This window comes from Limulus polyphemus, unplaced genomic scaffold, assembly GCF_000517525.1.
Source record: "Limulus polyphemus unplaced genomic scaffold, Limulus_polyphemus-2.1.2 Scaffold1702, whole genome shotgun sequence".
NCBI classification, from domain to species: Eukaryota; Metazoa; Arthropoda; class Merostomata; order Xiphosura; family Limulidae; genus Limulus; species Limulus polyphemus.
The window spans coordinates 195,376-212,941 of record NW_013667312.1 but is presented as its reverse complement, the minus strand read 5'-3'; the positions used below and the strand labels follow the sequence as shown (position 1 = coordinate 212,941).

At 38.3% G+C, this 17,566-nt stretch overlaps 1 protein-coding gene across 1 annotated transcript in view; it reads right to left on the bottom strand.

The window, feature by feature from the left end:
- The window catches only part of LOC106464627, a 60,224-nt gene extending 54,272 nt beyond the window's left edge, over nucleotides 1–5,952 (bottom strand). The window contains exon 1 of the mRNA XM_022392356.1: nucleotides 5,425–5,952. Coding sequence (XP_022248064.1) covers nucleotides 5,425–5,586 — 162 coding nt within the window. The 5' untranslated portion in view covers nucleotides 5,587–5,952. The remainder of the gene's footprint in view (nucleotides 1–5,424) is intronic.
- Nucleotides 5,953–17,566: the final 11,614 nt, after the last annotated feature.

The following is a 17,566-nucleotide window of genomic DNA, read 5'->3' as shown; positions in this document are numbered from 1 at the left end:
ACACTCAAAAACTTTTCTATGTAAAACAAATCTCCCGAGACAATGGTTTCAATATTCGGTTCTACGTGATCCCGTGTTTTGTTTCTGCTACAAGTTGTTACACTCAAAAACTTTTCTATGTAAAACAAATCTCTCGAGATAATGGTTTCAATATTCGGTCCTACGTGATCCCGTGTTTTGTTTCTGCTACAAGTTGTTACACTCAAAAACTTTTCTGCGTAAAACAAATCTCTCGAGATAATGGTTTCAATATTCGGTCCTACGTGATCCCGTGTTTTGTTTCTGCTACAAGTTGTTACACTCAAAAACTTTTCTGTGTAAAACAAATCTCCCGAGACAATGGTTTCAATATTCGGTCCTACGTGATCCCGTGTTTTGTTTCTGCTACAAGTTGTTACACTCAAAAACTTTTTACATGTCACCGTTTCGGTACGGCAGATGGTTGCATCTGTAAGTACGAGATTCAGAGAATGTACATGTCACCGTTTCGGTACGGCAGATGGTTGCATCTGTAAGTACGAGATTCAGAGAGTGTACATTTATTGTACTGAGTTCTCTAAATTATTTTCTTTGAATACTATTTTTGTTTCCCTTTTAATGTTAGCTTCATTACCATACACTTGGCCTCAAGAAGTCTTCTAAGAGGAAGCACCATTTCGTCAACTTGGCTCCAAACAAACTGGCACTACTTTTTTAACAGTCAAACTCATCCGAGGAAATGCGCAATGATACTCATCTCGCCATCGTCAGTTGCAAATGTCTCTGTTGTTGTGACACATAAAATGGTCACTATCTTCTCCTCTGTGAATACAGTCAAGCTCAAACGAGGAACATTTGGAGTGTGTATTTGTTGAACACCAATAAAATCATATCATCGTCAAGGATGTCCTTTTTTTTTCCAGGTAGTACTTATGGATATCTAAGGCTATTTTTTTTCTAATTAGTACTTATGGATTTCTTGTGTAGCAGTTCTTGTGAGGTCATCTTTCACGACAAGATGAAACGTGACCAAATATTCAACAAACTCACGTTCCTGGCTGTGAATAACTCTTCTCATGACTTCCATAAAGAACGGTAATTTGAGTTCCATGAATCAAGATCAAAGCAGTAAGTCTTGCCAAATGCTCCGAGTATTGTTTAATTCAGTATAGGATTTTTTTTATCAATCTTATGGTTTCTTTTCAGTCGAGATTCTGAATTGTTTGTTCTTCTGAAATACTTCTAAATGATCTGATGACTTTTCATGTTGACTTAAGAATGGTTACAAGTATTTCTAGTCGTTTGACGACCGTAAAATGTTAGTTCTGCCAGCCAACTTGTAGCAGAAACAAAACACGAATATTGAAACCATTGTCTCGGGAGATTTGTTTTACACAGCCACTCTCTGAATCTCGTACTTACAGATGCAACCATCTGCCGTACCGAAACGGTGACATGTACACTCTCTGAATCTCGTACTTACAGATGCAACCATCTGCCGTACCGAAACGGTGACGGCCTTCGACTAGACTAAAAGAATATAAATCCACTACTATAATTCGCCATTGATATTTTGTGCTACAACATGATTCTTACTTAATACTAGAGCTATTCAAAGTTACGTGATGGAAAAGTGAATGGTGTTCGTGCACTCCGATATCAACTGGGAAAGGTCTAGGACACTCTGGTCTCCAATGCAGAAGACAGCTCTCTCATGGAACAAAGTCCAGTTCGGAAGTGAAAGCAATCGTTACCAAAATGCTGCTATGAAGTTTATATGGCTAGTTTTGTGATGTGATGAGACCAACTTTGGAATGAGTACATTTCGAGCTATTTCGCAATTGGAGAAAAGGAGCAACAACAACAAAAAACATTTCCAGGTCAGAGACCCCCAAAGTTCAGGCCTAGCCGTCCATGATTCTAAACTGCTGACCAGAGGAAGGGCAACCAGCCAACGACCCCCGTCGTTTACTTTTAACCAATTAGCGAGATTGTCACTTTTTTTAACAAACTCACAATTGAAAGTGTGAAACATGTTAAACAACTTATCACTAGTTCGAACCCTAGACCTTGTTATCCGCAGCCCAACACGTTAATCACTAGGCTTAACTCTCCCCAGGATATAAGGTGCTAAGGAAGAAATCAAAATAATATTGTTTTCAAAAGAGGATAGTTCATCCACAGCATAAAATATTTTGACTTTGCCCATCATCGTTCGTAGTGGTAAAACGAGCTTTTCCAAACTGCTTAAAACTTACCTGAGATTAGCTATGCGTGTGTGTTTCGTTATAGCGAAACCACATCGGGCTCTCTGCTATGTTCACCGAGGGGAATCGAACCCCTGATATAGTAGCGTTGCAAATCCAAAGACTTACCGCCTATCCACCGGGGAATTAATTGGTCTGGAACCAATTTTAAACCAGCACAAAATGACACAAAAATTGGGCTTAAAACAAGTATTGTATGATTTCACCTCATGGATAAAAAATTTCCGGTAGTTACTCATTTACTTATACTGTAATATTTCCTTAGTCTTTAATAAATGTGTTTTGTTTTTCTTTGTTTGTTTGTTGATAAGCACAAAGCTACACAATGGGTTACCTGTGCTGTACCCACCACAGGTATCGAAACCCGAATTTTAGCACTATAAGCCTTCTAACTTATCGCTGAACCACTGGGTAGGGGGAAGGATTAATATGATCGATAGCCCTGCTGTTTTCTCGCACAATTTAAAGTAAAGTTGGAGAGAGGGCAGACTGAAACTTTGCTAAGGGTGGTAAAATTTCCTACATAAGACCATCCGCTGCGAGGTAGTTTCAGAAGACAAGTAATAGCTGTTCAACTTACACTCTATTACGAAGCTGTATAGGTTATTTTATGAGAAATGCTATTTATTAAAACATCTTGCAAAACTTTATGAACGCGCATCATAAAGATGGAGCATATACAAGTTTAATGTGGAATAATGTATCCGCTAGTACTTCAACAAGCCTCCACCTGCAACAGATGTTAATCTGATAAACAGATTCTATCCTGAAAGGTCTCAGTAACCTTACACTCTAAACGACTGGTGGGGTGGGGGAGATATCTCAATTTATCTCCCCGATCTTTCGAGTCGAAACAACATAATCATACTTTAATGCTGAAATACTGTCTACTGCTACGTCACCAATCTTCCCAATCAGAAGGATCTATCTTCTGCTCTGAAATTCTAATCCACATCGCATAACCTTAATCTGGCAGTGAAATACTGTCCCTCGCAAATCTTATCAATCAGTCCCGTTTTGCGTTGGCAATCTTCGTTCTACCAAACCAAAGTTGCTGCAATTCTTCCACAATCCCTTTCTGCACGAGTATAAGCGCGCGCTGAAATACTGATTTTATTATAATCTAAACCAATGACCACAGAGTGAACATCGGGGAATTATTGACCGTAACTGTTTCACATCGAATTACTTTTGGTAACATGATCATTTTTCATGTTTCAAGCAGAATATCCATCAAGCAGTTTGTTTAATAATCATAAATAAAACTTGATTTAGTCTTTCAAACATGCTGAAAAAAAAAATGTGGCGTATGTTTGTCGAATGATTTGATAGATTTTAGAAATAAACAATCATGATGATTAAAGATCATTTAAGTTGTTTTTTTGTTTTTTTTTCACAAATTGCAGGTTTTACAGAAAGGAAGAATAAAAAAAAAGTACTTACAAAACAGTAAGAAACTCAAACGAAACTATTCGAGATAAAACCGTATTTATACGAATCAAGCAAACTACTAATCAGTAAGTAAACTCAAACGAAACTATTCGAGATAAAACAGTATTCATCCGAATCAAGCAAACTACTAATCAGTAAGTAAACTCAAACGAAACTATTCGAGATAAAACAGTATTCATCCGAATCAAGCAAACTATGATAAACTACTTTTATGAAGATGAAAACTTATGCAAATTTTGAACGCAGTACTGAATATCACAAAGTTGAAGTTATTTAGTCTACCGATAATACAAATAACCAAAGATCTCGTCACATACATTCCGTGTTTGCCACCAGGTGGCGCCAGAAGCTAGCCAGTAAAGCTTGGGAACGCAGAAGATTGTGACTACAACAGAGGCAGAAATATTTAAGTTGATTATCAATATGTATTTTTATTCCTACAACCTGTTGTAGAGGAATTTTTTTTTGTCTGCTTCTACCAATACACCTTACCTTTCCTTAGCCACAGAAAAAAAGGGGGGTTAAAATAAAAACTCGCATTAAAATGACCATATTGGCGAAATTGGAGATTGAAATGCTCCAATTGTTTAAGGGTTTCCTGTCCTTACCAGCACACCAACAAAATGTCAATAGAATAATTGATACGTAGGAAGGTTCTTTATGGACTCCAAACAGGTTGTTAGGTTTGTTTGTTTTTGAATTTCGCGCAAAGCTACACGAGGGCTATCTGCGCTAGCCGTCCCTAATTTAACAGTGAAAGACTACAGGGAAGGCAGCTAGCTAGTCATCACCACCCACCGCCAACTCTTGGGCTACTCTTTTACCAACGAATAGTGGGATTGACCGTCACATTATAACGCCCCCACGGCTGAAAGGGCGAGCATGTTTGGTGTGACAGGGATTCGAACCCGAAATAAATTAAATATGTCATTACATTAAAACAGGGGGAATCCCCCTGTGCAAAAAAAAATCCCCTGAAGTAAATTACTTTCTATTTTGTCGAATTTGAGTTTTAATTCATTCCCCCCAACTCCCCCCCCCCCCCACGCGGTGCAAAGATCCGGATTCAACACTGCATTTAAACTAGTAGTAAATACATTTTGTAACATGTCATCGAAACGTTTAAATTAGCCCCCCCCCCTTTTCCCCAAACCATAACAGTTTTTACTCTTGACAGTACGGCGTTGCTTCTGCTAGCAATAAATCTAAGACTAATTAAAATGATACGTACGGAATCACGTGCACGAGTCTGTTGAGTGAAAACACTCGCTACAGAACACAACACGTTGAGATTACCACCTTACCCTCCGCAAACCATTTTACCACTTATAATTATGTAATAACTTCTGCCAGAAGAGCCGCTAAAAAAAAAAGACACACGAACGTTTCTGGTAGAAACAACAACAGAAGTGTAAACTATTAGATTTGTCTTGCATTCATATTCGTCACAGACGTTTTACTGAACTAGTGGACTATTTCTCGTGAATATGTAGCCACTACTTTAAGATAAGTTATCAGTTTTACGTTCTACATTCTTCAAGAACGTAAAAAAAAAAAAAAAAAAAAAAAAATTCAAACTATTGTCTTAATTAAGAAATGTATGATAAATAAGACATTTTAAATAAAACGCTTGTTTTGCTCGCGCCTGGGCTTATCGGGCTCGTGCGAAGGTATCGGTTATGATAAATAAAATTAGCTCGAGGTTGAATAACAAAATTAGGCTTACCTGCGTCGTAGTTGGGCGATCACTCGTCGAGTCGGTGGTGTGACTGGAATAATGCGACTGTAACCTTCTTTCACGTGGCCTACTGTTCGAAGCCACGTGCTCGACATGCCAGCCTCCTAACCACAAATAAGAAACTACGTAAATCCACATCCAATGCTTCATTTTCCAACTACGTGAAAAGGAGATTGATATTCCAGCTTCCACAGTCTTTGAAGTCAACAAGTACGGTATGACCGTACTCACAGCTATCTAGTACGAATAGTCACGATTTCGTTTTACCCCCCTGGTCGCACAGACAAACGACCTCAAAATTACTCTATTGGCACGTGCATTTTGGGGCGTTTCATGACTGTATAACTACAAATTTAAATAAATTTACCTGTTAGTGAGTTGTTGTTGTTTTCAGTTTCGTTGCAGACCCACACAGTTTCAAGAAGAGTAAGTTACACTAATCTTATCTTTTTTTACCTCGACTGAAAACTCGATATGCTGAACGAGAAGATTGTAACAATTTGGTTGTTTGTTGAGCTGTGTATCTTATAACGCGAATTATCGAAACGAATCTATAACAACAACAAAAATATAAAAAAAAATAATCTGGGTCAGCCGGTTCCTTAGGATCACTATTGATGGTGAGGATTTTCGAACAAAAACCGGGAATCTTCTTCGGTCAGTTACCATTTCGTTCCCCCACCCCCACCCTTGAGAGGTAAGTCTGAAGGAGTATAACACTAAAAACTGGGTTTCGATAGCCGTTGTGGGCACAACACAGAAAAAAAAGATAGAGATTTCAGCGTTATCATATTGAACCGTAAGGCACGGAATATGTTTTATTCCATAATAAGTATCATTAAAATAATAGTATTCCAGTAAACGAACTCGGCATCTGCTTAACGAACGAGCTTGTTATAGTTTTAAAAATGTAAGTATCTGAAGTTTGTTTGTTTGTTTTTCCTTGCCAGCAATATGTTACAGTTTTGTAGCAACGAGTACGCAGTACATCCAGCAGTTGCCGACCGTGTGGAGTTGCACCAAGACGTGTGAATCAAACTTTATACAGCTACGTGTACGTGTGATAACTCTGTTAAATCAGTGGTATGGGATATCTTGTTCGTAAGCAGGGGCTCGTACAATGTATTATCAATCTCTGGACTTCCAAAACTTTATAGTACTCATTCATATCAGCTACTACCGAACAGAGCAAGCTCTCGAACGTGACTGGTTGTTTTGGAGCCCTGTATGCAGTCTTCTTTTTCATTCCCCACCCCCAACCACGCTTCTCCTCCCCTTAGAAAGAGAGCATAAATAGAGGCGGTATACGATTAACGAAGGCAGAGACACTCGGTATCCTAGATACAAACTTTCCTACTCGTGACACGTGACAGTGAAACATGCCTCGTGTGATATGAGATACGACGAGGTGGTGGCCCGCGTTGAAATTGAGAGTGTGTATCATGAGAAGGGTTTCAACTGAAATATTGTTCTAAACATTTCAAGTTCTAATACTGAGTTATGAGTTACGGTGCTTGATAACCCTACAGATTCATATATGTATATATAGATATATTGAATAATTGACAATAATTTTCTTAGATGTACTTCCGCAGGGTCCCCGAAAGTGTTTTGTTGTAACAAATATTTTTATTTCTTGCTTTTGAAGTTCATATGTCATGCTGTGTTGTAGCCTACAGAATACATAATTCTTCTCATGATTCGTGGCATGCGCACGTTTTACTGACGTCACGACAGTACAAATTGCAACGTTAAATATCCCTTATGTGACGTCATTTTAGTGTCTTTTGACTGATCGACAGACAACTCTATGGTGGTGCAACCCCATTCGGGGAAATTACTTGTTTAACTTCTCTATAACGTTTAGTTGGTTTGGAATTTCGCGCAAACTACACGAGGGTTATTTGCTTTAGCCGTCCCTAATTGAGCAGCGATAGACTAGAGAGAAGGAAGCTAGTCATCACCACCCGCCGCCAACTATTGGGCTACTCTTTTACCAACGAATAGTGGGATAGATCGTCACATCGGCTGAAAGGGCGAGTATGTTTTGTGGACGCGGATTCGAACCTGCGACCCTCAGATTGCGAGTCAAGCACCCTAACCACCTGGCCATGCCGGGCCCCAGTAAAGTCGTCTAGAAACATTTGTAGAAAGTTTAAGGTATTAACAAACTATAACTGAGATAATCTTACGTTTAAAGATAAAGCTATGTTGACGTTTTGTTTGATTGTTTCTTTTTAAGTGAACAGGTTGCAGAAAGATTAGTATTGTTGAAATATTTTATTAAAGTTGTATTTTATATTTTACTGACCGTCCCTTAAGAAATAGTGCTATAAATAGGGGGTGGGCGTGAGCCGCCCCTTTCTATTGTTTTGAGCTGTAGCACGCGATGGATGGATGAGGGTTAGATGGTTGTTGTTAAGTGCAAAGCTACTGAATGTGTATCTGTGATCTGCCCACCAGCAGTATCGAAACCAGATTTTTAGCGTCGTAAGCCTGCAGACTTACAGCTGAACCACTGAGGGGGTAGGGAGGGAATGTAACACACCACTTTTGTTTGGCTTCCGACCTCTTCGTTTGGTTGATCCCTCATTCGCGCCATTGTTTAAATCCAAACTGGTTTCCTTTATCAAGATTCATCGGAATTGGTTCAGCTAGTTCTTCACAAAAACTTGTGATACCAGACACGGTCAGACAGACAATTTCTTTATTTATTCGAGTTTAGTTATGATAATTTTAATCGATAGCGAATAACCACCTTTTGGTTCGAATTTACTTTTGATATGTTAAGCCTACTTTTTGAAGAGCCCCTTTGTAATAATGTTATTTTATATCTTTTTTTTTTTTTTTGACTGTTTAGTTGAACTCGTGCTTCGTTCAGCATAATTGGTTTTCTGTATTTCTGTAGAGAAATGTAAAAAACTTGTTCGGAACAAAAATTGACTACTTGGTCGTTTGTTTGTTTTTGAATTTCGCGTTTGAATTTCTGCGGATCGTGGGTTCGAATCCGCCTCCTCACCAAACATGCTCGCCCTTTCAACCGTGGGGGCGTTATAATGTGACGGTCAATCCCACTATTCGTTGGTAAAAGAGTAACTCGACTCGCAATCTGCGGGTCGCGGGTTCAAATCCCCGTCACACCAGACATGCTCGCCCTTTCATCCGTGGGGGCGTTATAATGTGACGCTCAGTCCCATTATTCGTTGGTAAAAGAGTAGCCCGAAAGTTAGCGGTGGGTGGTGTTGACTAGACGCCTTTCCTCTAGTCTATCACTGTTAAATTAGGGACGACTAACGCAGATAGCCCTATCGTGTAGCATTGCGAAATAGAACAAACCAAACCAATCAAAGCTAGGTTCGTATTGTTGTTATCTGTCGTTTCTTCCACATTTCTTTTGACCAGTGCTCGAAACGGAAACTTAGATGTTCGTCCAGCAACCCATGTTCACCCTCTGTGGAAAAATCGTACAGTCAGCGTTATTATAAACAGAATCATGACTTACGAGAAAGCTTTTTATTCTTCAGTCTGTTATCTTATAAAGGACTCCAAAGAACAGATAACAAATAAGCAATAGATAATTTTAAGGAACTAGAAATTACGCTGTCCCAAATCATCCCATTAGCCGCCAGACTGATATCACGCCTGCCGGATCGTTTGATTTCTTCGTCTCCGTCCGCCTTGAGCGACAAGAGGCGCCGACCCTTTCCCGACCAAGAACGAACGTAGCTGTTCCGTTCTGTATCTATCTACACCGTGAACACTGCGACGCCAAAAACTATTAAATACAGAAGTTTTTTCAAAAGAAATAGGCCTAGCAAAAAATATCTTTCTATTGTCTGATGTGTCGGTAAAGAACAAAAGTACGAGTGTTGCTGTAGATTATAAACCTTCTAAAAAAAAGTGCCGGTATACATGTGTACTTTTCTGTTTGTTTGTTTGAAATTAAGCGCAAAGCAACATGATGGGCTAACTGTGCTCTGCCCACCACGGGTATCGAAACCCGGATTCTAGCGTTGTAAGCCCGCAGACATACCGCTGTGCCACGGGAACTAAAGAAGAGTGTATAATTATATGTCAACCACACAATATCTGCTGTGATGTGACCAGGTGCCGAAGAGGCCTTTCGCCTAACATCATGGCTTTTTCTAGCCAGCTGAGAATGAAGAATCGGTACGGCGTGCCGTCGTGTACCGACCGGCTCATTTCTGCATTAAATCGACGCAAAAGAAACTTTTCACTTTTGGGAGAGAAAAACCAAAACATTTCTTAGAAATTAGAAGAAAAATAAAAAGCACGAATTTTATCATTGTATCACCTACAACAAGGCCTGACACTGCTTGGTCACTAGGGCACTCAACTAGCTATTTGGAGGTTGCGGGATCGAAACCCATGACTGAACATGCTCGTCCTTTCAGCTTTAAGGCGTTATAATGTGACGGCCAATTCCATTATTCGTTGGTAAAGACTAACTCAACATCTAGCGGTGGTTTGCGAAACCCATGACTGAACATGCTCGTCCTTTCAGCTTTAAGGCGTTATAATGTGACGGCCAATTCCATTATTCGTTGGTAAAGACTAACTCAACATCTAGCGGTGGTTTGCGAAACCCATGACTGAACATGCTCGTCCTTTCAGCTTTAAGGCGTTATAATATGACGGCCAATTCTATTATTCGTTGGTAAAGACTAACTCAACATCTAGCGGTGGTTGATGTTGACTATCTGCCTTCCCTCTATTGTATCGCTTTAAAATTAGAGACGGTTAAAGCAGATAGCCCTCGATTAGCTCTACGCGAAATTCAACAAAACAAACAAACGTACACAACCGTTAATATGTTTACAAGAACCATGTATTGTAAATAATGTGGAAATTATAATCACAGCTCCGACCGATACTATAACGAGTCCATTAACGCCAGGGTCCAGCAGCACCCCCGACTTGAACTACTGCGATAGCAGCGCACCTGCTGGCGACGTTAGAAGAAAAGCGTGTTGATTTACTTTTCAGTTTGTTTGCTTACAACGATTTATGGTACGTTCGTTATAAACACTGTATCAAGGACTTTGGTTTAAAAGTGTGTTTTTTTAACTTAAATACATAAAAAACGTGTTGATGTTGAGTTCGTTTTGATAACACGTTTTAACATAACAGCAGCCGAATGCGGGATTTCCATCATGTACAGGATTTACAGTTATCTTAGCCCGGCATGGCCAGGTGGTTAGGGCACTCGACTCGCAATCTGCGGGTCGCGGGTTCGAATCCCCGTCACACCAAACATGCTCGCCCTTTCAGCCGTGGGGGCGTTATAATATGACGGTCAATCCCACTATTCGTTGGAAAAAGAGTAGCCCAAGCGTTGGCGGTGGGTGGTGATGATTAGCTGCCTTCCCTCAAGTCTTACACTGCTAAATTAGGGACTGCTAGCGCAGATAGCCCTCGTGTAGCTTTGCGCGAGATTCAAAAACAAACAAACAAACAGTATCTAATACTATAAAAATTATTTGACTCAATGTCATCTCGCTAAAAGCTGAAGTCAGTTTAAACGCTTATCTGTGCGATCTGGGCTGAGCGTGGTCTGGTGGTTAACTTACCGGGCTGCGGATCGCAAGTTCTAAGGTTCACACTGCGATATCACTGAAAACGTTCCGAACGTTACTCGAGTGATGGCCAATCCCTTAATTCGATTCAAAACTGGACTAGCTGCCATTCTTCTGGTCAGTAGTCGAAATTAGGAGGAGATATACCTGAATCCAAGGATTTTTCTGACCTGGCTCTTTAGTCCGTATGCGCATAAGGTGTTACTCAGGTTGAAAATACTAATATTTGTCCAATCTCCGAAATAAAAAAAAAGAAGGAACGTGTTTTGTTGTCACCAGAATAAAAACGCTTTAAACAACACAAATAATAAAGTTATAGATCTATTTTGAGTACAATAAGTGGAAACATACTGCATATTTGGTGGAAAACATTCCTCGACAAAACGTTTTTTGTACAAACAATAACAACAACAACAAAACATAAAGAAAAGTAAAACATGTTGTTTGCAATGTGAATGCGCCCGGCATGGCCAGGTGGTTAGTGTGCTCGACTCGCAATCTAAGGGTCGCGGGTTCGAATTAGGGACGGCTAGCGCAGATAACCCTCGCGTAGCTTTGCGCGAAATTCATAACAAACAAACATCGTCAGATGAAGCGTAACATTTAGCAAGTCAAAACTCATTATTTGTTTTCATGTTGAATAATAGTACTAAGCCTAATTCTAGCAGTTGTCCCTAATTTAGAACTGTTGACCAGAGAAATGGCAGCCTGTCAGCAGCATTCATGGACTAGAGAGCTACTTTTTTTTTACCGAATAGTGGAATTCACCGCCGCTTTTATAAGGCTCTAACAACTGAAAATACGGAGCGTGTTCAATGGAATATTGCTGCTCAAACCTTGGACCTTCCTATTCGTGGCACGCTAGACTAACTACTAGGTTTTGGGCCACCGTGTACGTTGTTAGAAATAACTCGAAAAGGCGATTTAAAGATACTCAGTTTTTAGTACAATAATTTACGTTCACTAAAACTTCTTCTCTTCCTCCCCCCCCCCCTCCCTCCCTCACTGTCTATTTTCATGCTTATTGCTCCCCCAATACTTTCATACATGGAAAAAATACAATTCACCAGCACTTTTAGCATTTTACTACTTACAAAACACGACAATAAGTGTTTTCTGTAAACACCAGGGGGTGTCTCTCACTGAAGATAATTCTACACCAATAAGCGGAGTAATTGAATCCTTTGGACGTCTTGCCTGATCAGATGTTTCCACCAATGATTTATTAGCATACATTCATCTGTTAGATGATACCAAACTATTACTATATTATACTAGAAGAAAATCCGCTCCATGGGCGACTGTTTGTGTTAGTAATTACTAATCGTTGTATTCAGACCTCAATGAAAAAAACTGAGAACAATTGAACATTTTCTATTTAAAAAAAAGGCCTTTCTTCTGGGAATTACTGCACGGGAAAAGTGTTCGGATTCTGCTGATATAAACTGTAACGCTTTTATATGTTGTTTGTTTGTTTTTTCGATTTTCGCTCAAAGCTAAACGAGGGCTATCTGCGCTAGCCGTCCCTAATTTAGCAGTGTAAGACTAGAGGGAAGGCAGCTAATCATTACCACCCACCGTCAACTCTTGGGCTACTCTTTTACCAACGAATAATGGGATTGACTGTCACATTATAACGCCCCCACGGCTGAAAGGGCGAGTATGTTCGGTGGGACGGGAATTCGAACCCGCGACGCGCAGATTGCGAGTTGAGTTCCCTAACCACCTGGCTACGCCGGGCCTCTTTTATATATTAAAAGTGGTACCCTTTATTGAAAAAAAAATAAGTTTTTTGTTTGTTTGTAAGAAGTCCATTTTTTAATACTGTAATTACAAATTACATCAATAAAGATATAATCAAACCCTCATGTACATCCCTAGTGAAAGTCGTGTTTTTGTTGTGAGGAGAGTACTTTTATTTAGAATTGTTTTTCGTGATAAAGAAATGATTGTTACACATACCGTAGTTATTTTTCAAATTCTCTGAATCTTGAATACTCAAAGTGTGAAAGTTTTTATGGATATTCATTTGTGGTGTCATTCAGTAGATGGCGCTACATTGTATTTATTATTTCGGTTACATACATAGATAGATACATATACACACGCTACGTCAATTATAGTAATATTGTAATTATTAAAAATACATACCAAAGTAGGGTTAAAATTTGTAATGGCCTGCTTCTGTCTTGTTTTTTGAGACGTCGATAGAGAGTGAAACATAGTCTTACTGAAGAAACAAGGCAAAGTTCAGTTTACTCTCCTTTGTTGCCTTAAGAGTGAATGAAACAATATCTTAAATAAGTTTAAGAAGGGAAGTTAGAACAATATACAAATACTATCTATATTGTTTTATAACGTTAATCTGTTTATTACCTGCTTTTCTAACAAAATATCTTCTGAACGATGCCCGAGTTGTGTTAAAATTAATTAACAATGTGCAAGGTGTTGTATGGTACAGTAGGTGTAAAAAAAAACAAACTCTTATATGATCTCATGGACTTTCGTGTGTTAATTGTACTAGAAAAGTCATCATTGTAAGTTTGTTTGTTTGTTTTGAATTTCGCGCAAAGCTACACGAGGGCTATCTGCGCTAGCAGTGTAAGACTAGAGGGAAGGCAGCTAGTCATCACCACCCACCGCGAACTCTTGGGCTACTCTTTTTCCACCGAATAGTGGGATTGATCGTCACATTATAACGCCCCCCACGGCTGAAAGGGCGAGCATGTTTGGTGTGACGGGGATTCGAAACCGCGACCCTCAGATTGCGAGTCGATTGCCTTAACCACCTGGCCATGCCGGGCCGATCATTGTAAGTAAACTGAACTGATAACGTCAAACGAAATTTAAAAATAATAGATAAAAATGGCCGCACGATTTCGGTATGCTACTCCACATCCAAAAATGTCGATTTTAACTTTTTTATTTTACCCTGTAAAATATGGCATTGTTCCTCTTTTAAGTCTTCTGTCTTATTTAAATTACGTACTTTAGACCCCACTGCTTTTGAAATATGAACAAAAACAATATCAAGTTTAACCGTTTTAGATATCTTGGTGTAGATATTTCTTCATAGTACCCGCCCACACACCACCCCCTTCCTGGCGGTAATTCTGTGGATTTATAACGCTAAAAACCAGGTTTCGATACTCGTGGTGGGCAGAGCAGAGGTAGCCCATCGTGTAGCCCTGAACGTAACAACATAACGAATGAATGAACTCTCATAGAAAAGTTAATGTGGTGTCATTCAGTGTTAACTTGATAATATAATTTGATTTATTTCGACCTATATGGCTCCCTTGTAGTAAAAATCATATTTCACGGCTGTATTTTTCTGATATTTTTTTATGCATATAGGCCTAGGTAATCTTTAGTTTTTTTAAAGCTGGTAAGTGTTGATAGTTTTTTGACGTTGTCTCGTGACCAAAATCGGATTTTTCGTACCAATATTTCACGAGTTCATATACGTGAAACAACATTACGCTATATACGAATAAGCTTAACGAATATTCGCTTACACAAAACAATATACATTACCAAGCAGGGGTTGTTTTGTCGATCCCCTGATGGACCAGCGACAGACTTTTAACGATAACATCCGGGGTTCGAATCCTACAGTAGACAGCTCATTTGTGTAGCATTGCACTGTGAGATCAAACGATAATTTTTCGTGTGTTCAAACCGTTTTTGTTATTTATATTTTATATCTAAGTTAGAGTTATTTAAAAATACATTTTTTTTTTCACATTTAAGTGCTACAAATTTTCCATTTTCTCTTGTTCTACTTTTTTATTTTCAAACTGTTTATATATTATGTTTGTTTGTAATTAAGCACAAAGCTACACAATAGGCTATCTGTGCTCTGCCCACCACGGGTATTGAAACCCGGATTTTAGCATTATAAGTGGCACAGACATGCCGCTGTGCCACTGGGGGGCTATATATATATATATATATATTATGTATTACAAATTATACCATATTTCTGTTGTAATAACCATTGTGTTTGTTTTGAACCTATAGGTTACTGAAGATGGAATCTTGAAGATTCTGAAATGTACACTAAATACTTCATATTGCTACGTTCTTGTTTTGCTTTACATTTTTAAGTTAGGGTTATTTAACATTACTTGTTTACCCAATTTTTCTTGTTAAACCTGACAAATTTCAACCATTAAGAGATCGGCTGGAGGAGTTGTTTTTCTTATATTATCTAATTTTTCTTATAGTGTCACCACTTTCCGGTATCGATTATTGGCCGAATTTTAAAGCACGATTTGCCAAATATTATTAGCATATAATTATGTTAATTAGAAACATTTTGTTAATGAAAAAAAATTGTGTAGATAATTCCAGTAAATAATTTAGTTAGGACGAAAATAAGACAGTTTTGATCATTTCGAGGTTATAATTTTGACGAAATAAACACTTGGACCTGTTGGTTTCAGCTTCGTGTTCGTTCTCGTCAAGGAAAAAAAAACTTGTTGTGCTTTTATGTCGAAATAATTTACTCTTTTTATAGCTTCTAGCTTTGAAGCCAGCTGCGCCACCCTATAGAGAACAAATGTTTGTGAGGTTGCTAAGACTAATATAAAACCTCTCTAAAAAGATTATTTTAGCAAACAAACAATAGAGGGCGTATTTGCGAATTCAGTTGTGAAGTTTAGGTGAAAAAAAAAAAAGGTGAGATGCATTTTAAACGAATTTCTTACGTGTGTCTTAGCGATATTTCCTTGTTACAAAAGGAAATATTTCCAAACTGCTTAGTTAAATAAAACAACCGCAAAAAACAACAACAACAACCAACAACAAATATAGTTAAAACCGCATAGGCGACAAAAACATCAAAATTAGCTAGCTCGAAATGCCATCCTTCTTTAAATAAAAATATCAAAAATTGGCGATCGTTCAACGTATTATTTAATTTGAACCAAAAAACAACAAGAAACAAACATAAACTTGAAGCAGTTAATATTATAATAAATAGTTTCTTTGTTTACTAAACGTGTGTTTTTGGTGATTTTGTATGCAGTACCAGTCACTTTTATCAAACTTCTTCCGGTTCAAACAATTCCAAGGTTTCAAAGTTTAGGTTTTTCTTGTTTAGTGAACGAAATAATAAAAGGTATCTCTCCTGCTGAACAGTGCTGTAGACTACATTACTTTCCATAAGTACATTACTTTTTTTACAGAAAGCTACCCCGGTGGGTTAGCAGTAAGTTTACGAACTTACAACGATAAAAATTCAAAGTTCGATTGCCCGCGGAGAACAAGAAGATAACCAAATGAAGCTTTACGCTAAAACAAACACAATTCGCTATCTGTGCTCTACCTACCGCGGAGAATCGAACCTTCGGATTTTTGATGTTGTAAACTGTAAAGGTAACCAAGAGAAAAACGTTACTTACTTAACACATTAATCTAAACCGTATATGTAACCAAGGGAAAAACGTTACTTGTTTAACACATTAATCTAAAACGTATAGGTAACCAAGGGAAAAACGTTACTTGTTTAACACATTAATCTAAACCGTATATGTAACCAAGAGAAAAACGTTACTTGTTTAACACATTAATCTGAACCGTATAGGTAACCAAGGGAAAAACGTTACTTGCTTAACACATTAATCTAAACCGTATAGGTAACCAAGGGAAAAACGTTACTTGCTTTGTTCGAGATTCAACAGGCACGTGCGACCATTCATAAAGAGTGTACACATTAGATTAGATTCAGCAGGTTGTTGTTGTTTTTTGAGGACCGTATAACAAGTGTTGTAACACGTTACCTAAAATTATCTGTTTCTGTTATTGAGGGTTTTGTATACTCCAAAAAGTCATAGATTAAAGTATCCCATTCTAATGAATGAAATACAACAGTAAGTCTGTAGGCTTATAACGCTAAAAACCGGATTTAGATACCCGTGGTGAGAACAGCAAAGAGAGCCCACTTAACTTATCTCGCAACTGAAGTAAGTGCTAATTTATCTTATATAATCTTCAGATTACTCTGTCGACAAACGAAGAATGGTTGAAGCAATACAGGTCTGTATATCTTAGATAAATAAGAATATTTGTTGACTCCGCAATATCCTATATTGTTAAATTAATTAGGAGTTCGATCCCTGAAGCGGACACGATGCAGGCATCCCATTGTGCTGCTTTGCGCTAAAACAAAATAAATTATTGTAATAAGTAACAAGGAAAAACCTAACAGGACCACTTATCCTACCTAGTAGTTGAAGCTAGATTAACGTTTCACGTGCTAATCCCTTATCCTACCTAGCAATTGAAGCTAGGTGGTAATGTTGTACCTGTATCTTTAAATAGATGGTAATGGTATACCTATATCTTAAAACAGATGGTAATGGTGTACCTGTATCTTATAACAGATGGTAATGGTGTACCTGTATCTTATAACAGATGGTAATGGTGTACCGGTATCTTATAATAGATGGTAATGGTGTACCTGTATCTTATAATAGATGGTAATGGTGTACCTGTATGTTATAACAGATGGTAATGGTGTACCTACA